Consider the following 25087-nt stretch of genomic DNA (forward strand, 5'->3'; position numbering starts at 1 on the left):
TGCAGATGTCTGAGCCTGTAAAGCTAAAGCTAATGATTGGGACTGGTGCTGTTGCATTCCCACATCCTGCGAGGCCACCACCCATCTGCTCAGGGAACTCTCTCTCAATCTATCACAGGCCATGCAGTGGTCTGCATTCATCCCTTCCCAGACCAGCAGCTTTACAAACTGATCTTGGAGGTTCCCTGCCAGCAGCGGTGAATGCTCTGTTGGACTCGGTCTATAAAATCAGGTAGAGGCTCACCTGGTTTTTGTCTCACTGCTGCTATGGGGGACTCAGTGGGCCCATCATCCAGTTTGTATCAAGCGGCAAGTCCTGCCTGCCTCACCTGTTCACGGTACAGGCCAGTTATTGCGGCCTGTAGGATGCCAGTGGAGTACCCTTCCCCCATCCTTGTTAACATGGCATAAGTAATAGGTATCCTGGGTTGGGCCTGCCAGTTATTTCCGCTCCCACTCTGCATTCCTCCTTAAAGAAAGCACACCATTTGATAAACTGAGAACTGGTGAGGACAGCTTTGGCCACATCCAGCCAGTCCGAAGGGACACATGGGTGATAAGCAATGTCCTGTAACAGGGTCTGGGCCCAGGGAGAGTTTGGGCCATCCCGTGCCACAGCCTTGCAGAACTCTTTAAGATCCTTAGCTTCCCATGAATACCATTCCAAGGGCCTGTTAGCCCCTGCTACCAGATTGACCAGATACGCTTGGGGAAGCAAATCGTGTGGCTTAGAATCCAGGCTCTCAGGAGGCCCTTTCCTTCCAGGATAGATCTCCGAGTATGATACTTCCCCAGCCTCAGCCCCTCAATGGAAGGTTGGTAGGGGTCTGAGTCTTGAAAGTCCCTCTCCCAAGTCTCATAGGGTGCCCTACCTCCCCTCCAATCAGGGGAATAGGGAGGGGGCCTAGGACCGTCAGGAGCACCTGAGTCAGAGGGAGTCATTTTCATCCTCGTTTTGACTTCCACTGTGCATGTTTCAGTGTGTCCTCATTCCAATTTGACCCGTTCCTTTTCCTTCTCACTTCCCAAGTCCTCCTGTACTCCTTCTAGGCCTAATGTTGCCTCCTCCTCCTTCTTCTGTGAGATACCATTACCCATACTCAGGGTTTCACTTACCCTGAGAGACTGCTTAGCCTTTTCCTTTCGTGCCCCACGTTGGGCACCAGATGTTGGGTCTTCGTCCATCCCAGTCCCACGAAGAAAAGACGGATGGGGTCCAAGGAAAGGTAAGTGTGGAGCTCGCCCGATCCCCAGCCTCCCTCAGCCTGGGAGACAATCAGACTCAGCGGGAAGTCAAGTCAAGCAGGTAGAAAACTCATTTATTAACAGAGAACAGGCCCTTTTTAAAGCCAAAAAGGAGCAAGTGGCTTGGCAGGGGAGGAAGAGGAATCAATCACTGTCAAGGTCACCGTATCATGCACCTAAGCTTCCAGGGGCTGGTTATGCACTGAACTTAAGGCAAATTGGGCTCTGCCCACTCTACTCTCTCTCAGCGCCATCTTTGCTGCCCATGTGCTCTACAGTAAATTAGGCTCTGCCCACTCAACTCCCTCTCAGTGCCATCTTTGCTGCCCATGTGCTCTGCAAGTTCTGCCGCCATGTTTGCCTTGATGGCTTGGCCTCTCCACTTTCACTACTATTTTTTTTTTTTTTTTTTTGTCAGTTGTGGCGCTTGAACTCTAGGCCTGGGCATTCACTATCCCTCAGCTCTTCAGCTCAAGACAAGCATTCTACCACTTGATCTACAGCACCACTTCTGGTTTTCCAGTTGTGAATTGGAGATAATTGTCTCACAGACTTTCCTGCCTGAGCTGGCTTTGAATAATGATCCTCAGATATCAGCCTCCTGAGTAGCTAGGATTACAAGCGTCAGCCACTGGTGCCTGACTACAGGCACCAATTTTTTTCATATTACCCCCTCAATCTCTGTATTAACAATGAAAATCAAAAATAGGCAAAGAAAATCACTCTTTATTTGGGCCTTATATTGTAATAACAAGGAAAAGCAAAGAGATTTTCTCATGATGTGCACAAAGTAAGCCACACAGCCTGCTGACACAGTAAGAAACAGGACTTGCCATGGGTCTACACCAATCATTGAATTCCTTCATGCAAATGAAGGGTTTTGTTTGCACCAATCACAAGTCTTCTGCTGGGCCACTAGGGTAATGAGGTGTTCCCTGGCTAGTCTGGGTGAGAGTGACCATAGGGTCTTCTAGAGTTCCCAAGGCTAGTGGTGGCAAAAGTCCAATACAAGCTACTTGCTGGTCAGTGCATTCTGGCACCAGAGTCATGATTTGGGGACACATTTGTGACTGTTCATTCTTTGCTCAAGCCAGTCAGGCTCCAGCTCAAGCCAGTCAGTCTCCAGCTCCTTTAACCACTGTTAAAATGTTTAACAGTAGTCAAGTTTATTTACCAACATTATCAATCCATTTAAAGGAGGAAAATAAACAATGTAAAAGACATTACAATCAAGACTTACTGGTACCAACAATAAGTGCTTTGACTATGTATGGCTGTGATCTAAGAATGCTGAGCTCCTGCCCCATGCCTCCATGGATGGCTATCATCTGTTTGGGGCTAGGGCTGCAGGGGTCCAGCTGTTTCCCAGAGTCCCAGGCAGGGGCAAAATGGACTTCTTACTATCCTTTCAAAGCTCTACTTATTGCCCCATGTGGCCACCTTTGTATACAAAGGTGTTGGGAGAAAGTGGCTGCTCTTCATGTAGGCAGAGATTTTCTTCAAGCCCTGAGTGGAAAAGAGAAAGCAGAGGCTCAGGATATGTGGAGATCCACAGAGGGAAAGCAACTTCCTCTTATTCATGCAGATAGTGAGAAGGACAGGGCTGTCTGTCAGTCTGTCCTCTCTGGACATGCCCTTTCTACCCTCACACAGGAGGCCCTTGTCTTCACAGACATGCTCTTCTTTCCCAGGGAAGCTCCTGTTTGCCTGGATTTGCACACAAGGGACTGACCAGAAAGAACAAAGGAGCTAAGAATTTGCCATGCTGTTTGGCATAGAGCCCAGGCCTTACCCAGCAACTCAGTAAACCTTGGGTAAAAGTGTGGAAGATGGAGGAAGAGGGCATCAGTGGCTCACACCTTATAATATTAGTTACTTAGGAAGCTGAGATCTGAGGATCGTGGTTTGAAGTCAGTCCAGGCAGAGCAATCCCTAAGATTCTCATCTTACGTCCATTTAATCAGCAAAAAAAAAAAAAAAAAAACTAAAATTGAAGATGTGGCTCAAGTGGTAGAGTGCTAGCCTTGAGCAAAAAGAAAAAAAGAAAAAGTAAAAGCCAAGCAAGGGCATGAGGCCCTGAGTTTAAGCACACGCGCGCGCGCGCGCGCGTGCGCACACACACACACACACACACACACACACACACACACACACACACACAGAGATGGAGGAGGACCCATAAGGAAAGGTAAAGCAAGTCCTAATCAATCCTCTAAGAGCATAAAGTCCAATTTTCTCCACTTGTACCCCACCCAACTGCCAGCCCTGATACAGAGACTAAGCTAAATGACATTCCATTGTATTATGGGACTTATTACCAAAGTTCAGTTCCTGGGCAATTTCTAAAGGTTTCAGTGTAATCTAGGGTTGCCTGTATCAATGGATCAAGTCCTCACTAGCCTCAAGCAGCAGCCTTAGCCCTCCCAGCCCCTCCCCCTCTCATCCTGCCCATCTGTCCCATCCCTCCCATCTCAGAGTCAAGCCAGCTCTTGCACAATCCCCAAGGCCACATAATCTGGACCAGAACCAGAACTGATGAGAACTTGCTGCAAAAGCACAACACTCCATGAGGAAGGGGAAACAACAAATTCTAGTCTGAAATAATTCACACCGATGTCTCCAACTTCCAAATCTCCTAAAGTAGGTTTTATGGGTTTCAAATTAAGGACTCTTAGTGCCCCAGGCCCTGCTGTGAGGTGAGAACAAGGCTGAGCTCCCCAGAACCCAAGTGGGGCACCTCACAGTCTGGAATTCCAACTATTCCATGCTTTACTCAGTGCCAAGATGGGGAAAGGGGTATCTCTCTGTATTGTACTCACCTGACATGGAGCCTCATAGAGAAAAGGTCAGAAAACGTGAGTAAAAATAAGTTCATAGATCAATTCACAGATGAACCATCTGGCACATTGAAAGGAAGAAGAAAAAAACAAAGGAAGAAGGTGGAAGGAAAGGCCCACACCATAGAATACTTCTATCCCAGGCCTCTCCAAATCCAGCACCAACTACTGATCTGACTGGATTGAGAAAAGCCTCCTGCAGATCAGGTGTGAATACTGTCTGAATCTTGGGGATTCACATTAATCCCTCCTCTCACTTCCCTGATACCTGTTGAATAGACTCTGCTGACTCTGCCCAAGGTCCTGGGCAGTTAACCCAGACTGCATAAGGCCTGTAGATTTTTCCTTTAGCACAAAACCTGGAAAGCTACTAAACTGCTGCCCTTAGAAGTCAGAGGACAACAAGGATCCCAGAACAGCCTCCCCCAGGACTGAGATCTTGAACAAGTGACTCACCCCTACACTCCCAAGTTCCTAATCTGTCCAGTGGGACAGATTGCTCTATCTGTAGGAATGCCAGCCCAATAGATGCAAGTTGCTAACTACAAGTTGCTCTTCATTCAGCTCTAGGCCTAGAAAAACATCCTGAAAAAAAGAAGGAGGTCATGGCCTGGAAAAGGAGGATGAGAGGTACCACCTCAAAGTGAGAAACAAAGTCCTTCAGGTTTGGAAATGTGTCCAAGCATTTGGGGTCAAATATGCAGTGCAAGTCAAGGATATCATAAGCCAGGAAATCCACAAAGGTGATCTGCAAAACAGCCAAGGATAAAGGAGCATGAAATTCTTTTTTTCTTTTTTTTTTGCTTTCTTTCTTTCTTTCTTTCTTTTTTTGTCAGTCATGGGTGGGGCTTGAACTCTGGGCCTGGGTGCTGTCCCTCAGCTCTTCAGCTCAAGGCAAGTGCTGCCACCCCTTGAGCCACAGTATCACTTCCAGTTTTCTATGGTTTATTGGAGATAAGAATCTCAGGATTTTCCTGCCCAGGCTGGCTTTGAACGACAATCCTCAGATCTCAGCCTCCTGAGTAGCTAGTATTACAGGCGTGAGCCACTGGCTCCCAGCTTGTGAGCATGAAATTCCATACTCTTGAAAGAACAAATTCTCATCCCTTCCCTTTTTAGTGTATGTGTGCCAGTTCTGGTGCTTGAAATCAGGGCCTGGGCATTGTTCCTGAGCTTCTTTTTGTTCAAGGCAAATATACTTTATTTGTAACAGTTTGTTGGAAGTAAGAGGCTCAGGTCCTTTCCTGCCCAGGCTGGCTTCAAACTATGATGTTCACATCTCAGATTCCTGAGTAGCTAGGATTACAGATGTGAACAACTGGTACCCAGCTTGATTCCCTCCCTTTTACCTTGTCACCAACAAACCATGGCTGCTTCCCCAGGAACTCTGAGAAGAGCTTCATCATTCCAGGGAGTTGCTCCAAGTACTCTAGCTTCAGTTTCTCCTGAGACAGAAAACAGCTGTCACTACCCTCACCCACAAATTCCCTGACAGAGTGACCAGTCTCCACAGTGTTGGGCATAGCCCCAATCAGCAGCCATCTTCCCTCAGATGGAGACTAGGTCGGTGTTCAATCTTTAATAGACTCCTTCTGGATACTTCACCCAGTCCTTGAAAGGCAATAAAAAGTCAGACAGGAATGGGCCACTTCTCTTAAGGAAACATTACAACTCCTGATAGTCAAACAACCTCCTGTGTGTCTATCCCAGGAGTGCTCTGATTCCCTGGGAGATCTAAGCTATGATGCCAGGCAGAATCAAAGACACAAGAACTAAAAGTACCAGTAGAGAAGATGATAGCTCTACCTAGTAAGTTTCAAAAGCATGAAATAAACATCTGAGTCTTTCTCATAAAGCAAAAAATGAAGCTGAAAAAGAGGAGCAGAGGTCTTCTGGCTGGCCCTATTAGGAAAAGTACTTGATTCATGCTGATGTGAAGGGGATAGCACTAGGAAACATTTGGGCAGAGGCCAGAACTCAAGACTTCCATGACAATTCTGCCTGTGGACTTCCCTTTCTCCTCAGTGAGTGTGTTTATTTCATGAGCATGTAGATGGAATGAACCTGCTGGGAAAAGAACCAGGGCATAGGGCAGAAGTGGAGAGAATTCTGAAACCCTGACACTTTCTAGCACTGAATATCCATCTTGGAGAATCTAGACTGCACTCAGGTTGGTAGGGACTGAATCAGAATGTTCAGGCCCCAGGGATGGCCACTGCCTGTCCCATACACGCCCAGCAGCCAGCCCCACTCACACAGGTTGTGCTTGTGGGCAATGTAGCGCAGGATGGCATTGCTCTGGGTGATCTTGTGAGCTCCATCAATCAAGTAGGGCAGCTGGATTGACAAGCAGAGAAGGTCACAAGGGGCCCAGGTCCCAGCAGCCCTTCTCTGGGTTAGAGCAGACACAGAACCTAGCACTCAGTGTGCTTGGCACTGGTGAGCCCCACATAAACACACTTCAGAATGAATGCAAGAGTCAAGACATAGAGCGTCATAGAAAACCACAGATAGCCAGGAAGGAAAGGAGTAGAGCAGAAAAGCACTGATTCTAGAAGCTCTCAGCTGGGCAAAGAAAGGGGGGAAGGAGGGAGGGAGGCCACATTTCCCTAGACCACCCCTTCCCCTGCACCTACATTGGGGAAGTCCAGGCCCAGCTTGAACTTCTCACTCAGCCACTGGCTTCTGTCATAGTCAGGAGCTGTGGTAGAGGAGATCAAGTGAAAACAAACCTCCCTGAGTCCAGCCCTCCTTCCCCAGGATCCCCTGAGGCAGGGGATCTGCACTCTGACCAGCTGTGTCCCACATTCCAAGGCTACAGGGGTGAAGAATGCTGTGAAGGATGAGGGATCTAAGGACCAGGTTCACAAAAGGTTTAGGCCAGTGCTAGACAACCCCACCCAACTTCAGACAAAGGGGTCCCTGGCCCTCCACTCCCAGCTCCTTGTAATGGAAATCGAAAGTGTACTCTTTTAGGATTTGGGAAGGAGCAGGCCCTGGGTGTGGTTGGTGGCCTGCAGAGCTGGGCAACAGGTGACTACAGTATGAGTGGCTGGGCACCCCAATGGGCAAGAATTGCTCACAAGTCTGACCAGGAGGTGTCATTACCGTCCCCCATCGTGTATCTCTTCTCCTTATAGCTTGTATCTGTATATTCCAAGAGCAGGTGGATGGCGTGGGCCAGCTGGGAAAGTTGGCAGGTGAGAGAGATCAGAAATGGGGGATCCTGTCTGTGACTTCACCTCCTCCAGGTGAAGTCTAACAATATCTAACAATACCTTCCACATGCATGCACACGCTATGCGTGCACACACAGAAAGAAACAGGTCGCATATGTGTGCCCTCTGATAAGGCTTAGGCAGAAGACTCAGCTAGTCCTGAGGAAGATCCCCATTCTAGAGCTGCCTCCCCCCAGCCAGAGTCAGCTTCTCCCCATTCCTTGGCCCCTCCCACCGGTCAGGCGGTCCGTTCACCCCGCGGATGTCCCAGTAACCAAGTGTCATGGGCATGGTGCTGGTATTATGGACAGAGTCACATGGGCCTCGGCAGACTTTGACTGTGACTTTACCCAGGTCTAGTGGGGGGGTGGGCGGGGCTGCTGGCCCCACCCCCATGCCGCCCCTGGCCCCGCCCCTTTGTCCTGCCCCGCCCTCATGCCTCTATGTAGTGTGTGTGTGTGTGTGTGTGTGTGTGTGTGTGTGTCTGTGTCTGTGTCTGTGTATCTGTGTGTCTGTGTGCGTGTGTCTGTGTTCTGGTTTTGGTTCTGGGGGCTGTGATGCCTCAGGTGTGGTGGAGCACATGACAGTATAGCCTGAGCCTCAGTGGGCCTAGCCTGTTGACAGCTCTGGGAGTCTAGCAAGTCTTTAGAAATGATCCTTGTGAGGAAGACCCCCATGTGTCTCATTGTTATTCAACTTGTGCTCTCTGGACAGCAGTTGAGGTGGATTAGGCACGGGGGGATTACACTGGGGTGCTGGGTGAGGAAGAGTCAGCTTTCTGATTTAGATTAGTAGTTGTAGCAGCTAGTGCTTTCTTTGTGGTTTGGCTTCTTCCTCTGCACTGGCCATCAGGGTTTGCTGAGTCACTGGGTGAGATCTGGGCTCACTCAGGAGCTGCACGGGCAAGTTCTCTGTCCTGCTGTTCTGCCAGATCCTCCTTCCTTTTCATTCTACCTAAGAGCTTCAACGTGAAAAAGGGATGCATGTGTGCAGACAGGCCTTGCCAGGAGAGAAGAAGGCAAAAGCACAGAGAGAACACAGAATGACCAATCCTGGCTGCTTGAAGCCCTGGCCGGCTTCTTCGCCATTGGAGAAGGAGGATGTTGCATAACCTCTGTCTCCCTCAGGTTCCCTTATTTTCCTCATTATTATTATTACGATTGTAAAATTCCACTTAAGTAATTGTACAAAGGGGTTTGCGTTCAGCAGATAGATCTTCATCAATGTCACCCCTTCCATCATTCTCCCCCATCTTTCCCAACCCTACCTACCCCCTTAAATGTCCTGGTTCCATTTTCACATATGTACATTGACTAGAATGACTGTATTCACCCTTTCTTTTGCCATTCATCTGTACTTGACCCCCTTTGTCCTGCTCTTGACCCTATGAAGCATGCTTCAGCTATTTATTTTGGTAAGCTGTTGTTTAGTTGTTCAAAGGCATTACATCATTGGAATTCCTCCCCTGAGTATTTTATGTTTAGTCAGTTTGTCTTGTAGTTTTTGTATATGTTTATGAGTTAGGTCTCACCTCTACAGATAAGAAAACACATGTATAGTTTGTGTCTCTGAGCCTTCAGGCTCCCTTCTGGTAAGTTGTGTGGACTTCCTGCATCTGTATTTTAAACTCTAGGAGATGTCCCTGCATGCGGCTGCTCCTGCCCAATGGGCAGCAAACCTAAGCTCCTGCCTTTTCTCTCCCACTTGCAGGGACTGGAGAAGATTTCTGCATACATGAAGACCAGCCGCTTCCTCTCCAAACCCCTATTTTTAAAACTAGCCAAGTGGGAAAACAACTAGGACTGAATAACGACAAGACTCAAAAAGAGGATCTGTCTGCACCCTTGGCCCTCTCCCCTGGCTCCCCACGTGGCTATCTCGGTCTTCTCCATCCTTTCTCCTCCTTCTACTTCCTGCTCTGCAATTCCTATAATCTCCTTTTTCTACTCAGGCCCACCTGCAAGGTAGCCTCTGTAAGCTTCAGATCTCCATTTCTTCAGCAAAGTCATCCTGCTCTCCAATTCCTGGTCCTGGCTTTGAATCCAACCAGACAGCCTCTGTCTTGCTTGGAGGAGCTTGACTGACCCCAGACCCCAACATTGCCTGAAAGATAACTGTACCTGGTACATAGGCCCGGGCCTCCAGTCCTGTGTGACCCCTTCCCTGCCTAGTAAAGCTTGAGCTACACTAGTTCTGTTGTAATTACTGCCTCTGTTTTTCTGGGTTGACTGTGTTGATGAAGTTGAGGTTCTTTGTTCTGATGTCCATGGCTGGGCTGGATGATGGGGTAGGGAGGAGACTCTTAGTGGCCTAGCAGGATCACATGGTGTCCAGGTCATTGCAGTGGCCTATCCCTATTTCTGTGTGCACACCTGTGATTCCTCCTTAAGGTGCTCCTTCTGTGCCAGGGCTCTTCATTCAGAGGGAAACATGCAGTTCTCCATCAGCTATGAATAGACAGGTACTGAAGGTGGTGGTGGGGAGGGCCTGAGTGGTTCATGAGCTCATCACCTTCTGTGCCCTTTTCTTGGAAGCCCTGTGTATTCTCAAGATGTTTCCATATAAACTTTCCCTGCTGAATTGTAATTAGTGCTCTACATGTTTTCAACCAACTCAATCAGAAATTCATTTAGGAGAATTTGGGCATTTTATCTGATATATTTGACAAGGCCTGGCATATAACTAATGTTGAGGAAACTTGGAAATTAGAAAGAATTTGTTCAAATTGAACTTAAGGCTGGGCACTGGTGTTTCATGCCTGTAATCCTAACTACTCAAGAAGCTGAGATCTGAGGATCGGGATTAGAGGCCAGCCAGGGCAGGAAAGTCTGTGAGACTCTCATCTTCAATAAACTAGTCAAAAAAGACTGGGAGTGGTGCTGTGGCTCAACTGGTAGAGTTCTAGACTTCAGCAGAAGAAGCTCAGAGACAATGCCTAGGCTTTGAGTTGAAGTCCCAGGACCAGCTCTCCTTCCCCCCCCCCCCCCACAAATGAACTTAAGGACAAATGAAATTATCAAAAGAAACAATGGAATTAATATGAAAATATGATAAAAAGTTAGGTAGATGCATAAAATATCAAGCTAGACTAAAATACATAGCAGCCTAGAAGTCAGCAAATATTTTCCATGATGCGCCAATATTTCATGGTGTTGGCCATGGTTCTTCCCTGTTTCATTGTGTAGAAGCAATGATAACTCATACATACTACACGGATGCACCTTTGCCTCATGAAATATAATTTACAAACATTGGTGACTATAAAATAAAAGATTCAAACATTGACTAAAAACTCAGATAAAAATTTCTCCATAGAAGATATGCAAATGCCATAAGCTCAGGGAAAATCTCTCAAGACCGCTAATCATTAGGGAAATGTAAATCAAATCTCTAATGAGGATCACACATTGTGGAGTAATTACTATCCAATAGCAATGATGGGTTTGGTGATTTTTGTGGAATAACTGTAACCCTTTTAATACTCTTCCAGTGAGGATGGAAAATGGTATAGCCACTGTGCAAATTACGCAGTTTATCAAAACACGAAGCTTGGTCCAAAACCAAGAGTTGCGAGATCCATTGGTCTGAGATTGACTTTGCCTTGTCTCAAAGAACTTAAGGGACATAATGGCTAGGAGAACAGATTTTGGAACAAAAAGGAAATGAGTTTATAAAGGCGAGGTTGTTATCTACATTAGCTAATGCTTTGTTTGGACTGCAAGTATGAACTCAGTGTGTCAACAATGGTTTAAACCCTCTATGAAAAGGTGAGGAGTGGGGGTGGAGGAGGTGTCTTCCCCTTCCTGTTGAGCCAGGGTGTCACATGCATGCAGGTCTCTGTGAAAGGTGGGGGCCTCAGAAACCAGGTCACAGAGGCTGGCAGAGAGAGTACCTCTTGCAAATATTGCCTCTGCATTCAGACACAACCAACTCTCTAGCTCAGTTTCCTGCACTGTGCCCAGGCTCAAGAAGTAACTCAGGCCTTAAAGAGAATCCATACATAGCTTTGCCCAGAACCAGACACACACACACACACACACACACACACACACACACACACACACATTCCTGGGTCTCTGAGCTCTTATAGTTCTCGATATACTTCAATCATTTGTCATACTAAAGTTTATACATCTTGACCTTAGAAATAGAACATTGGCTCTGATCACTCCTGCCTGTAATCCTAGCTACTCAGGAGACTGAGAACTGAGGATCGCTGTTTTGATGCCAACCCAGGGAGGAAAGGCCCAAAGACTAGTATCTCCAATTAACACCAAGAAAACCAGAGATGGCACTGTGGCTCAAAGTAGTAGAGCATTAACCTTGAGCACAAAAGCTCACGGACAGCACCCAGGTCCTAAGTTCAAGCCCCACAACTGACAAAAAAAAAAAAGTCATTTCCAGATTCATCTGAAAAACTGCATTTTTCATATTAAGATTGACTAGACTGGAGTTGGATATGTGCTCAATGTTAAATCCTTTCCTGGGACTCAGGTAGACATGGATTTGATCCCCAGAATGACAACATTAAAAAAAAGTATTAATCGTTTTGTAAGACTTGAATTGCAATAATAATTTCAAAGCAGATGCTATAACTGAATGCACATCAATTGTTCCCTCTATTACTAGGGGGAGGGGAGAAGGCTCAGGACCAGGAACAAGATGGATCCTTCATTTTGACTTAGTTTGGCTATTAACAGACACAACTGAGGTGAGAACTACAGAGAGAGAGTTTGGAAATACAGGCACATCTTTATGTTTTTATACCCTGAGCAGAGTGGACAAGTGGACAGGGCGGGAGGCTGTGTGAAGGAGAGGAAGCCCATGATGTCCAGGACAAGGACTCTCAGGAGCTGGGAAAGTGGAACACAGGAGGAAAACAGCTCTGCAGAAGGAGGGGAAGGATGGACCAGTAGGCTGTCAAAAGCAGAGTCCCCACAAGTCAGGAGAGACATCCAGTGGGTGACCTAAGTCTCTGGAAGGCAATAGGGAGCAGTCCCAGTTAGAGTGCTTCAAAGTGATCTGAAGCAGAGGATTGTAGTCAATTAGGGACCTCACAGAAATTCACCCTAGTGTTGCCTGACACACTGGATTTCTTTTTTTTTTTTTTTTTGGTTGGTCATGGGGCCTGAACTCTGGGCCTGGGTGCTGTCCCTCAGCTCTTCAGCTCAAGGCGAGTGCTCTACCACTTAAGCTACAGTGCCACTTCCGGTTTTCTGGTGGTTTATTGGAGATAGGAGTCTCACAGTCTCTCATGCCCGGGTTGGCTTTGAACCGTGATCCTCAGATCTCAGCCTCCTGAGTAGCTAGGATTACAGGCATGAGCCACCAGTGCCCGGCTGACACCTGGATTTCTGTGTGCATTGTCACAACTATACAGAATGCCCATGTTCTAGTTGTCTAAGGGATCATTGTGCAGATAATCATAAGCAATTGGGTGAAATTTGCCTAAGGATCTACAGAGTGACCTCTGGACTAGATTCCTTCATTCTTTTTACCTGTATAAATAACACTATTCTATCAATAGCAAGGTAAATTCACACCAATTCTAATACAAGTGGCCTCAGAATTAAAGCATACTACAGAAGAAGTACCAAATAAGAAAAAATCAGAAGTGCTCTATCTTATGGATATTATTTAGAATTTTCTTAAAATAGAGGAAATATACCACATTTTCTTATCTCTAAAAAAATAAAATGATTAGTAACACACCTACATGCTACCAGCTTTGATTTGAGAAAATGAATATCCTACATTCTTCTGATATTGAAATTTAAGTTAAAGGCTGGGAATGTGGCCTAGTGGTAGAGTGCTTGCCTAGTATGTATGAAGCCCTGGGTTCAACTCCTCAGTACCACATAAACAGAAAAGGCCAGAAGTGGCACTGTGGCTCTTAGCTTTGAGCACAGACAGGCTCAGGGATGGTGCTCAGACCCAGAGTTCAAGCTCCAGGACTGGCATAAATAAATAACTAAATAAATTAATTAATAAATAAATTAATTAATAATTGAAGTTAGGGATATAGCTCAATAGTAGAGAGGCAGCAATCATAGGTGAAGCCCTACCTTAGTTCCTAAACACAGATAAGAGGAAATGAGAGGCAAGGAGAAGGGAAAAGAAGGGGTAGGGGTGCAAAGGAAGGAAGGAAGGAAGGAAATGAGGGAAGGAAGCAAGAGAAGAAAAGGAGGAAAGAAAGGGAAGAAAGACAAAAATGAAATAAGAGAAAGAATAATTAGCTTAACACATAGTTTCAAGATGGAGGAATAATAACACTGTTCAATGTGAAAAATTTGTATAGAAAACAAGAAATAATACTAAGAAGATAAATACTTGAACTTTCATATGAAAAAGAGATGATTTCTTCAAAATCATTAGCTAAATTGATGTAGCATTAGTACAACAAGAAAAACAAAGTGATAAAATTCAATTTAATAACCAGTAGATCTAAGAAAGAAGATTTAAAAACCAGCATAAATGATTTCAAATTGGGGAAGCACTTTCTCCATATAGAAATATTACAGTTACAACCAATAAGGTCAAACACAAATTGAAGAAATTAAGATCTGGTTGGGTGCCAGTGACTCATGCCTATAATCCTATCTACTTAAAACACTGAGATTTGAGGATGGAGATTTGAAGCCTGACTAGTCAGGACAAGTCTGTGAGACTCAATTCCAATTGCCCAGCAAAAATGCAGCTATGACTCAAATGGAAGAACACCAGCCTTGAACAGAAAAAGCTGAGGAACAGTGCCCAGGCTATCAATTAAAGCCCTAGGACCAGCAAAATAAAGATAGATAGATAGATAGATAGATAGATAGATAGATAGATAGATAGATAGACAGACAGACAGACAGGTAGGTAGATATAGATAAATGGATAGATGGTAGATAGATAGATGGTAGATAGATAGATAGATAGATGGATAGATACACAGACAGACAGACAGACAGACAGATTAGATAGATAGATAGATAGATAGATAGATAGATAGATAGATAGATAGATAGATAGATAGATAGATAAATAGATAGATAGATAGATAGATAGATAGAATTTTAAGGGCAATTACTCCACAGAAGTTGGTTGGATGAGCACTCCTAAACAATTATTGTATCAACTGTCCCAAACTACGAAGACAGCGTGAGAGACCTACCTAGGCAAACAAAAAGTGAGAATAACAATTCACTATCCCTTTTTAAGTCTAATCATGTCAGGCATCTACAATATGGTGCCTTGATGATAAGTGTTGTGCTCAGACACAGCATGTGGGGGAGAGTGACAAGAGAGAAAGGTGGAAGGGGAGGGAAGGAGAGGGATAGAAGGACCATGTGGACAAAGCAAACTACTGAGCACACAGGAGTTCTTTGCTCTTTTTGCAAAGTATAAGGTTATATTAAAGTAAAAAACAGGAAAAAAAAAAAGAAAAAGAAAGCATTTACTGCATAATTCAGGACAAACACACATGCCTTACTAATTGCAACGAATTTTGTTGTTCCAACAAAATCCTTCTGACTTACCATGCATTGTATTCTTGTTTATTCTTCTGTTTCATTTTTAAAATGAGCCTCTACATTACCACAAGTCTGTAACAAGAGATCATTTTGCTGTTGGGATATATTCGGCAATGGTCAGATTTTTCAAATGGTCCCTTGTGGTAAATGCCTCTGACATCCAACTGGAGGAAGTGGATGGATTGCAAAGGACGCTGCAATGCACAGTATAGCCCCTTACAGCAAATAATTGTATGCTCCAGGTCTAAAAACTGTGGATGGACAAGTCAAAAATCTGCATTTAGAGTAAAATAGCTCTAAAATAATGGTGGCAGCTGTCCTGGCAATCAGCTGGTCCAGAGAGTGCCTGAAGGGAGGACCGAGAACACTCTTACCCTGGAGCATCAGGCTGCAGATCACAATGAACCAGAAAGATGTGGGCAGAGGCATGGGTCTATCCATGGGAGAGGCTGGGCATTCTGGTCTCCCAGTGTGCATGGCAGGGAGTGGAGACTCTGCTAGTTACACAGCTGACCTCTCCTGGAGTCCTCAGTAGCCTACTAGAAGGGCAGGCAGCTGAGCCCAGCCTCACTATACTTATTCTCCCCAACTGGGGTAAAGACCAGCAGGTTAAGCTGAAGTTGCTGTTTTATGCCAGTACTGGGCCTTGAACCCAAGACCTCATGCTCTCCTTTAACTTTTTGCTCAAAGATGACAATCTACTCCTTGAGCCATACCTCCACTTATGGTTATTGTTAGTTAATAGAGATTAGTCTCACAGACTTCCCTGCTAGAGCTGACTATGAACTGTGATTCTCAAATCTCAGCCTCCTGAATAGCTAGGAATAGCCTAGAATCCTGAATAGCCACCAGTGCCCAACTAAATGTGAGCACCATAACTGAGAATCATGTCTAACCAGCTCCTATAAGTCATCGTCACAAGTTGAATATATAATAAATAGCCATTTTCTGGCATATTGTGTTTTGTGTGGTTGTATGACTAATTCACTGATTATTGTGACCAATTTGTGCTTCTTGCTATGTGAATGTACTAGTCAGGACTCTCCAAGAAACAGTATAGGCAGAGTGCATAAATAATGCATTTTCTATAAGTACATGCATGTGTGTGCTGTTATTAGAATTGGCTCATTCATCATGGAGGAGGAAGACTCTAGTGATCTGCCAACCATAAGTTAGAGTGGTACATTTAGTCCAAGGCTAAAGACCTGCAAACAGGTAGAGGATACTGTGGAAGTCACAAGCGAAGCCCTAAGGCCAGAAAACAGGGAGCACAGATGACCCAGGGCAAGAGATGATGTGTGTTTCTGTCGTGAGAGTGTAATTCACCCAGCCTCTGACCATTTTTTTTCTTATTTTTTTTAATGCTGGTTTTGTGGCTTGAATGTAGGATCTGGTGCTGTGTGTGACCTTTATTTATTTATTTATTTTTTCTGAAAACTAACATTCTATCCCTTGAGTTACTTTCCAGCCTGGGCTGGCTTTGAATGGAAATCCTCACATATCATCTTCCTGAGTAGCTAGGATTACAGTTGTAAGCCACTGGTGCCAGGTAAAAAAGTCTCTCAGTTTTTATTCTATCTGAGCTATGTCTTACTGGATTTTGAGGATAATGATGGGAAAGGGCTTCTTTTCTCAGTCTACTGACTCTGGTGCTCATTTAAACAGTTTACCTGCTATCTGGGCAAACCTCAGGGTTGTCCATTTGGTTGTTCTTGGTTTGGTTTGTTTTGCTACTACTGGGGCTTAAACTCATAGTCAAAATACTCTCCCTTCGTTTTTGTTTTGTTTTTTGTTTTTTTCTTGACTCAAGGCTAGAGCTCTACCCACAGGTCTTTTCACGGTTGTTTTTTTTTTATAGTTAATTGGAGTTAAGCATCTCCTAGACTTTTCTGCCTGAGCTAGCTTTGAACCATAATTCTCAAAATCTCAGCCTCCTGAGTAGCTAGGATTACAAGTATGAGCCACTAGTGCATGATAATGTGGTATATTTGAATAAAAAATTACTGTCATATTAAGTAATGATATCTAGAATACAATCACAATAATGGCCCTGCCCCTGATTGAACATAACATTGTCACAGGTTCTTCTTTTCATGTTTCTATAGAACTCAAGTCAAAGGGAGACAATGATTAAACAGAGGACTTGCTTGGTGCTGGTGACTCACACCTGTGATCCTAATTAATTCAGGAGGCTGAGATCTGAGGATAGCAGTTCAAAGCTAGCCCAGGCAGAAAAGTCCTTGGGACTCTTCACTCCAATTAATCCCAAAAAGAGGGAGAGCTGTGACTCAAGTGGTAGAGCACTAACTAAGCTCAGGGACAGCACTCTGGCCCAGAGTTCAAGTACCAGGACCAGAAAGAAAAATGATTAACACAGGGTTCCTCAAACACAGGGAAATTCATTGACAGTGTTGAACAGATGGAAAAGCATAAGTGCTAACCATTAACAAAATATAAAAGTCAAAATTTCACCCTCTTTTCTAGAATGGTGAGGAATTAGTCAAGAAATATGGTCTCCATGCCAGCTAGGAAGCAAGCCTTGAAGGCTTCAGGGACCAAGAAAAGATAGACTCCTGGACTTACAGAATGTGATACAGCCAAACCATGTGAGAAGCACTGAGAGGCTCAGGTCGCTGCCAGAGAATCCCACCCATTCTGGGTCTTGACTCACTGGGATCCACAGCCTTTCTCATGGTAAATTCAGTAGCCCTGTAGAAGTGCATGAAAGATGCAGGCCCAGAAAAGGAAGCCTTTGTACTCTAGAATGCCTCCTGAACTGTCTCCTGTGAGTGCCTCAAAACTGAAAGCAAGAAGTCTCAGACTAGCTGGGTCCCAATGGCTCATGCCTATAATCTTAGATACTCAGGAGGTAGAGATCTGAGTATCACAGTTCAAAGCCAGTCCAGATAGAAGACTTTGAGATACTCTTATCCAGCAAAAAGTCAGAAGTAGAGGTGTGGTTCAAGTGGTTCTGTCTTGAACCAAGTGAAAGTGCAAAACTTTCAAGTTCAAGCCTCAGTACCAGCACAATAAAAATTAATTTTTTAAAAAAATTAACCATAAAAATGTTTCAAAACTCTCAGATTCTCTAGAAGCCCTATGAAACTAGCCACTAGCTCAGATTTCAGTCCATTGACAGTAGCAGTGACAATGGCTGAGTACATGCATGGAGCCAAAGGAATAAACAAAATACACAGCACGGTTTCAAGCTTTATTGAGGACAGATATAACTGGGTATTCATTCCCCAGTGGCACAGCGTCTGCCCACAAGTCAATGTTGCTCTTTCAGGGAGTGCTGGGGGCTCTGTATGCTTGGATTTAACAGTCAAATGAGAAAGAAGAAGAAAGGAATGGGAGAGTAGGAGAGTGTGTTTACAGAAGCTTTTCTGGAAGTGGCTGAGTAGAAGAAAAGACAGCCAATAAGGCCTTGGAGAAGAGAAGGGAGTAGAAAAAAGCAGTGGGAAGACCTGGGCAACACTACTGGGAGTCCAACCCAGCCCAGGGCCCAGGCTCCAACAGGTCTTCCTTTGCTCCGAGCGCTGCAGAGTTCTACTACTCCAACCACTGGGCCAACTTTGAAAATACAGGTCTTGGGAGGAAGCGGCTGCTCTTCATGTAGGCAGAGATCTTCTTCAGACCCTGTGAGAAGAGGAGAGCCAGAACTCAGGCTTCCTGCCCACGGGACCAGGCAGGCATCTGCCCTCCAAGATTAGCTTGTTCACGGGGGTCAAGTGTCAGGGCACAGTCCAGTCTACTTACCACTCCAGCTCTGAGAAGGGAACTCTAATTTCCTGTAAGAGGGGGAGACTGGACACTGTGCAAGGTGCTTTATGCCCACTAGATATTACAATATAGGCTCAAGAAAAACACCTCAACAATCCTGCCATTATCATTGATCGGGGGGGACCCAGAGAAGTTATGTGAGGTTAAGGATCTGTGCCTGACATCCTGTGCTCTGTGTACTCCTCCCCTCCACAGCAGACCCTATCCCTTCCTGTCCACACAGGCCTGCTCTTCTTTCACCAGGAAGCTTCTGCTCACCCAGGTTTGCACAAAGAGGAGGGGCAGCAGGACAAAGGAGCTGAGAACTTGACAGTGTAACTTGGAACCAAGTCCAGGACTTACCCAATGATTCAGAAATTGCCACATGAAAAAGAATGCAGGACTGGGAACTGGGGACTCATGCCTATAATCCTAGCTACTCAGGAGGCTGAGATCTGAGTATGTTGGTTCAAAGCCAGCCCAGGCAGACAAACTTGAGAGATTCTTATCTCCAGTTAACCAGCAAAACGATAGATGTGGAGGTGTGATTCAAATGGCACAGCACCAGCCTTGTACAGAAAATCAGATGAGGGCCAAAAGCTCTGAGTTTAAGCTCCACTACTGGCAAACCTCCCCCCCCCAAAAAAAAAAAAAAAAAAGGAAAAAACATTCAGGGAGGAGAATCTACAAAGAAAGCCATGACAGGGTTCTGACTGGTCCCCAGTGAGCAGAAAGTGCAACATTCTCTACCTAGTACATGAGTACAATCACACTCCCCCTCAATCTATCTCATCACCAGCCCTGATACAATCATCATGCTACAGACTCTCAGTTGCATGGCAAGACTTCTTTCCAGGACACAGAGTGAAGACATAATCCCAAAGGGTTTTGCTATATCTACCCCCTTTGTTTTCCCAAACATACTAGGCCTCCTGGACCTCAGGCCAGGGCACTGTGCCCTCTCCCCATCCATGAGGAAGAAGGTCTGGGGGGGGTGTCACCTCAAAGCAGGACATGAAGTCCTTCAGGTTTAGGAACACATCCAGGCACTTGGGCTCATCAAGTCTGGACCAGACCACAACTGATGAGATCTTACTGAGAAATCATGGTGCTTTAGAGGGAGAGAGAAAGAGAACAGATCCCAGGTAAACATAACTGTGACTCACTTTTCACATTTCTAATAAAAGAGACTTTTGGAGGTGCCCTGTGAAAGATGAAGTCCAGGCTTGGGTCACCAGCATGGAGATGGCACATGTGCATCTTACGTTCTGATATCTCTGCTAATTTCTGCTATATTCAGTCCCAGGATTTGGGGACAGTTTTGCATGTCATGCTAAGACTGATACTACGCTGATGTAGAAGATCAGCATTTATACATGTAAAAAAATTCAGAACAGTACAAGACACTATGTTGAAAAGAAACTACAACTTCGGGAGGTGGGGGAGAAGCTGGGAAGGTGGGGAGGGAAGGGATGGTAGGGGAAAACCAAAGGAGGAGGTAACAACGCTCCATAGGAAATGTACTCATTACCTTACTCATGTAACTGTAATCCCTCTGTACAGTCTTTTTACAATAAAAATATATATTTAAAAAACTCAGAACATTATGTTCCCATCACAAAGACAGAGAAAAGACCTAAGATATGCAAGACAAGATACAATGATGATAGGGATGAAACAAGATATCTGCAAAGAACTGAAGATAAAACCTTCCAACATGTCTTCCCACAGGTCTGCTCAGTCACTGACTGCTGCCCTTAGACCAAGCCAGAGGCCCACCAGGAGCCCAGCACAGCCCCACTGGCACTGGGAACTTGAACGAGTGACTCACACTCTACAGCCTCAGGTTCCTAATCTGTCCAATGGGTCAGATTGCTCTAACCACCCTGCAGAAATGCTGTAATAATAAACCTGGCCCAATAAACACAAGTTAAAAGCACAGGGGCTGCCAGAAAGTCAATGTTCAGTAAACCCTAGTTATTCTTCACTCTGCTCCAGTACTAGGGAGGCATCATGGAAAGGGAGAAGGGAGGAAGTTCATCCATGAGGAAGGAGGCCTGGGGGACGTGTCACCTCAAATCGGGACATGAAGTCCTTCAGGTTTGGGAACGCATCCAGGCACTTGGGCTCAAACATACGTTGCTGGTCAAAAATATCATAAGCCAGGAAATCCACAAAGGTGATCTGCAGAAAACCAAGGATGAATGAGTTAAATTTTATAACCTACAGGAAAGAAAAGTTCTGCTCCCCAGGACTCCCTCCTTTACCTTGTCCCCAGCAAACCATGGACGTTTTCCCAGGAATTGTGAGAAGAGCTTCAATTTGTCAGGGAGGCCTTGCAAGTACTCTGGCTTCATCTTTTTCTGAGGCAGAAAACAGCTGTCACCATGTTATGATGCAAGCCCCACGCCCAAGCAGAGAGGCCAATCTCAGTAGGGACTGCAGGCCCCAGCTGGCCAGGCTTATGCAGCCATCTTCCCTGAGTCTGGGCCTGGGTCTGGATAGAGATTTCCACATCCTGAGTCACAATTGTGTTGTCTAGATTCCCACTTGGTACAGATCCCAGCTATCAGAGGTGTTGGGAAGTGAGACACAAATGCAACACATGCTGGAATCTACTGCTGTTCAACCTGGTTCATGTGAGTCAGAGCCAATGGTTTCCGAGTACCTCACAGGTACCTGGGTAAACAGATATAATGCAGTAGAACCAAAGAAGCAGATGACTAGAAGACTGAAGGTCAAAATACATCCATGTTTATTGCAGCACTGTTCACAATAGCTAGGTATGGAAACAAACCCAGATGCCCCACCACAGATGAATGGATCCAAAAATTGTGGTATCTATACACAATGGAATATTATGCAGCCATTAGAAATGACAAAATAATGGCATTTGCAGGGAAATGGATGGAGCTAGAAGGAATCATGTTGAGCGAGGTAAGCCAAGAGCAAAGAGACAAACGGTACATGGTCTCCCTGATAAGTGGATGCTAAATCCAAAATGTTAGGTGATACAACAAAATTAACAGGACTTAAGAAACAAAGAACTCCCACTCATCTGGTCAAACCACTACTAAATATCCCCATGCTGCTGATCACATGTATGGTGTATATGTATACACCGTTATATGTTATAGACTGTGATAGACAATTTGCTCCAGGAAAGTTAGAATGAACTTGTGACTTTAAATGAGCAACATTATTCCACAATACTGTGAAATTTGAGAAATTATGTAATTATTTAATAAAAAAAAGAACCTCGGGGAAGGTAGGGAGGGAAAGGATGGCAGGGGGAAAACAATGGAGGAGGTAACAATGCTCAATAGGAAGTGTACTCATTACCTTGCTCATATAACTGTAACACTCTGTATAGTATCTTTACAATAAAAAACTTAAAAAAATAGAAAAAACAGTGGTATGAATGGGGGAGGGCTGTACTCCTACCACAGGATTTGTGAGGAGTGTATATGTTGAAACAGTGGGGAGAAAGGAACAGAAGTTATCTCTCTGACCCTGAGCTGACTATTAGGAAAAGGTCCTAATTCCTGCTAATGCCAAAGACAGAGTTCCGGGGAAATAGTTGGGAAGACAAAAGCAGATCAGGCTTCATTGCTCTTCCTTGTTTTGCATTATATTGATGGCTTGAGAGTAGGATCAGAATACTCATCCTGCGTAATCTAAACTATATTATGATTAGTTAGGATGGATTCACGCTTGACTTGATGTGCTAAAATACCGAAGGTCAATCTGAAGGAGAGGAAACTTGGTAGGATAGGAAACCTTAGAGAGTAGGTACCATTAACAAATTCGTTTGCTGAACTGAAACACTGAAGATGTAACTGCAAAGGTTTAACTCCTCTTCTAAGCCATATGGGGACCTCACAACTGGGAAACTCACAAAGTCTGAGTTGTAGCAGAGCATGATGAACTGTGTACGGATATCTGTGACCTGATTCTCCATAATGTCCACACGAATCTTCTCCTCCTCTGTCTCCCCACCTGCAGCCACACAACACAGATGAACCTTCACCATTCCACCCCAAACAAGCCCAGGGGATGGCCACTGCCTGTCCCCACAACACGCCCAGCCACCAGCCCCACTCACACAGGTTGTGTTTGCGGGCAATGTAGCGAAGAATGGCATTGCTCTGGGTGATCTTGTGAGCTCCATCAATCAAGTAGGGCAGCTGGATGGACAATCAGGGAAGGTTACAAGGGGCCCCAGGTCCCAGCAGCCTTTCTCTGGGTCAAAGCAGACACAGAATCTAGCACTCAGTATGCCTGGCCATGGTGAGCCCTACATAAGCATCCTGCAGAATGAATGTAAGAGCTGGGACATAGAGCATTATAGAAAACCACAGATAGCCAGGAAAGAGAAGAATAGAGCAGAAGCATTACCCTAAAAACTCAGCTGGGCAAGGAGAGGAGGAAGGGAGGCCACACTAGTAAAAGGTGATGCGAGAGGGTCACCCTCATTAATTACCCCGGAACATCCCTTCCCCTGCACTTACATTGGGGAAGTCCAGGCCCAGCTTGAACTTCTCACTCAGCCACTGGCTTCTGTCATAGTCAGGAGCTGTGGTAGACAAGATCAAGTGAAAACAAACCTCCCTGAGTCCAGCCCTCCTTCCCCAGGAGCCCCTGAGGCAGGGGATCTGCACTCTGACCAGCTGTGTCCCTCCCACATTTCAAGGCTACAGGGGTGAAGAATGCAGTAAGGACTGAGGGATCTAGGAACCAGGTTCACAAAAGGTTTAGGCCAGTGCTAGACAACCCCACCCAACTTTAGACAGAGAAGGCCCCAGCCCTCCTCTCCCAGCTCCTTGTAATGGAATACCAAACTGCATCTTACAGGGGTTTGAGAAGAAGCAGACCTTGGGTGCACATGGAGGAGGCCTGCAGGGCTGAGCAACAGGTGACCACAGTATGAGTGGCTGAGCACCCCGTGGGCAAGCCTTGGTCAAGAGTCTGATCAGGAAATGTCCTTACCGGGCCCTAAACTGTATCTCTTTTCATCATAGCTTGTGTCTGTGTATTCCAGCAGCAGGCGGATGGGGTGAGTCAGCTGAGACAGAGGGTAAATGACCGAGGTCAGAAGGGGAAGAAGCCTGATTGCTTGACCTCACCTCTTCCTTGGTGCCCCTTCTGCACACTCACCTCCCCGCCACCCCACGCTGCGTAGCCCCACTCGTGTGAGCTCTGCAGACCTGAAAGTTAGGTCTTAGGTTGCTGAGCATGCACTCCAGCAACAGGCGCCCTGCGGGCCCTCCTGAAAAGTCCCCGCCCCGCGTCCCCCGCCCTGCCCCCGGCGGAGTCCCGGCTCACCCCGCGGACGTCCCAGTAACCCAGTATCATGGGCATGGTGCTGGGGTCGTGGACTGCGCAGATCGGCCTCGGAGGGGCTGAACGGTGACTTTATCCTGGAATCCAGGAAAAGGGAGGGTAGGCCCGCCCCTTCCTCCCGCGTGAACCCGCTGAGGCTCCACCTCCCCCTCCATCCCTCTCGGCTCCACCTCCGGGGTCCACCCCAAGTCTCCTCCAACCTTGAGATGCAGAAGGGAGGGAAACAAGTTGGGGGGGGGGGCCGCGGAGCGGCTCTTGGAACCCTGGAAGAGGCAGAAGGAAAAACTCCAAGAAGCCTCAGCCTGGATGGGCTAGGAGCCAGGTGTGGACATCTGAGAACCTAAGTCAGCGCCAGGCTCTCCTGCTCCCCAGCCCACCCCCTGCTGGGCTCCTGGGGTGCAGTCCATGCACTCCTCCACCCAGGGCTATAAAGATCCTGTGTTTTGCTGAAGCTCAGGCTGCCAGAGTTCAGCTTAAAAGAGTCTCAGCCCCTATTATTGGAAAAACAAGACTGGCCAATCTGAAGGAAACTTCTAAAGTTTCCTATCTACAGAAACAGGCGTTCATGAACTAGGACCTAGGACAAAGGACAGATATGGGGAATATGTGCTCTCTGAGAAATTGAAGCACAAGCTCTGAAGGGGATCAGGTTTTGATTATGCAAATTAGCCTCTAAACATTTTGGCCACATCTGTGAATCTAAATTAAAAAAAAAAAAAAGAGGATGAGGTATCCTCACCCCCACCCCCAAGCCCAAGGTGCCATAGACTGAAGCAGCTAGCAGAAATGCACACTGACAGCAGGGTAGCCTTGGCTACAGAGCTCACAGCTGGATGGTGAGCTAGGATGGAGGATCTCTTAAGCTCCAAGGGGCCAGACACCTCTTCTGCTTCCCAAGGAAAGACAGGACACTGACAAGAGGGGTCCTCCAAGGATACCACACAAGACAACAGATAGGCCAGGCTCAAACCCTTAGCTGTCTAGAGCCTTGGATTCTAGCCTTAGCCCTGGCCCAGGCCCCTGACCTCTTGTGCTCTTGGTATCACAGGAAGACTCAAATGGCCTTTAAAATCACTCTGGGATCTGAGACCTCAGCAAGGGCAATATCCCAAAAGAATAGCCTCTTGCCTGCGAGCTTCCTTCCTTGAAGGCAGAAGACTATTTCAAA

The 25087-nt window shown here is 45.9% G+C and overlaps 2 protein-coding genes across 3 annotated transcripts; both read right to left on the reverse strand.

The window, feature by feature from the left end:
- Positions 1 to 1951: 1951 nt before the first annotated feature.
- Positions 1952 to 7591, reverse strand: LOC138816470 (glutathione S-transferase Mu 4-like). Of its 2 annotated transcripts, XM_070006233.1 has the most exons (7): positions 7556 to 7591; positions 7191 to 7266; positions 6719 to 6783; positions 6334 to 6419; positions 5432 to 5624; positions 4720 to 4830; positions 1952 to 2751 (listed from the first exon to the last, which is right to left on the reverse strand). In XM_070006233.1, the coding sequence occupies exons 1-7, from the start codon at positions 7589 to 7591 to the stop codon at positions 2662 to 2664; spliced, it is 657 nt and encodes a 218-aa protein (XP_069862334.1). In that variant the 3' UTR covers positions 1952 to 2661. The 2 variants fall into 2 exon arrangements, with proteins under 2 accessions (XP_069862334.1, XP_069862335.1); XM_070006234.1 differs by lacking the exon at positions 4720 to 4830.
- Positions 7592 to 18011: 10420 nt separating this feature from the next.
- On the reverse strand, positions 18012 to 24035 carry LOC138816464 (glutathione S-transferase Mu 1-like). Its single transcript, XM_070006223.1, has 8 exons — positions 23902 to 24035; positions 23566 to 23641; positions 23088 to 23152; positions 22682 to 22763; positions 22475 to 22575; positions 20844 to 20939; positions 20650 to 20760; positions 18012 to 18453 (listed from the first exon to the last, which is right to left on the reverse strand). Exons 1-8 carry the CDS (start codon positions 23935 to 23937, stop codon positions 18367 to 18369), a joined length of 654 nt encoding a protein of 217 aa, XP_069862324.1. The 5' UTR covers positions 23938 to 24035; the 3' UTR covers positions 18012 to 18366.
- Positions 24036 to 25087: the final 1052 nt, after the last annotated feature.

This window comes from Dipodomys merriami, unplaced genomic scaffold (assembly GCF_024711535.1).
Source record: "Dipodomys merriami isolate MVZ:Mamm:240054 unplaced genomic scaffold, mDipMer1.0.p SCAF_7, whole genome shotgun sequence".
NCBI lineage: Eukaryota > Metazoa > Chordata > Mammalia > Rodentia > Heteromyidae > Dipodomys > Dipodomys merriami.

Bases quoted from the DNA above. Each gene is read 5' to 3' on its own strand.
- LOC138816470 (XM_070006233.1), bottom strand. From the start codon at position 7,591: ATGCCCATGACACTTGGTTACTGGGACATCCGCGGG. The intron at 6,784-7,190 runs GTAATGACACCT...CCTCTACCACAG, and splicing joins GAGATACACGATGGGGGACG to CTCCTGACTATGACAGAAGC. The intron at 2,752-4,719 runs GTGGTACCTCTC...TTTTCCACTCAG, and splicing joins ACTTTGTTTCTCACTTTGAG to GGCTTGAAGAAAATCTCTGC.
- LOC138816464 (XM_070006223.1), bottom strand. From the start codon at position 23,937: ATGCCCATGATACTGGGTTACTGGGACGTCCGCGGG. The intron at 22,764-23,087 runs GTAAGTGCAGGG...TTGTCCATCCAG, and splicing joins TGGGCCTGGACTTCCCCAAT to CTGCCCTACTTGATTGATGG. The intron at 20,940-22,474 runs GTGAGTTTCCCA...TTTCTGCCTCAG, and splicing joins TCTGCTACAACTCAGACTTT to AAAAAGATGAAGCCAGAGTA.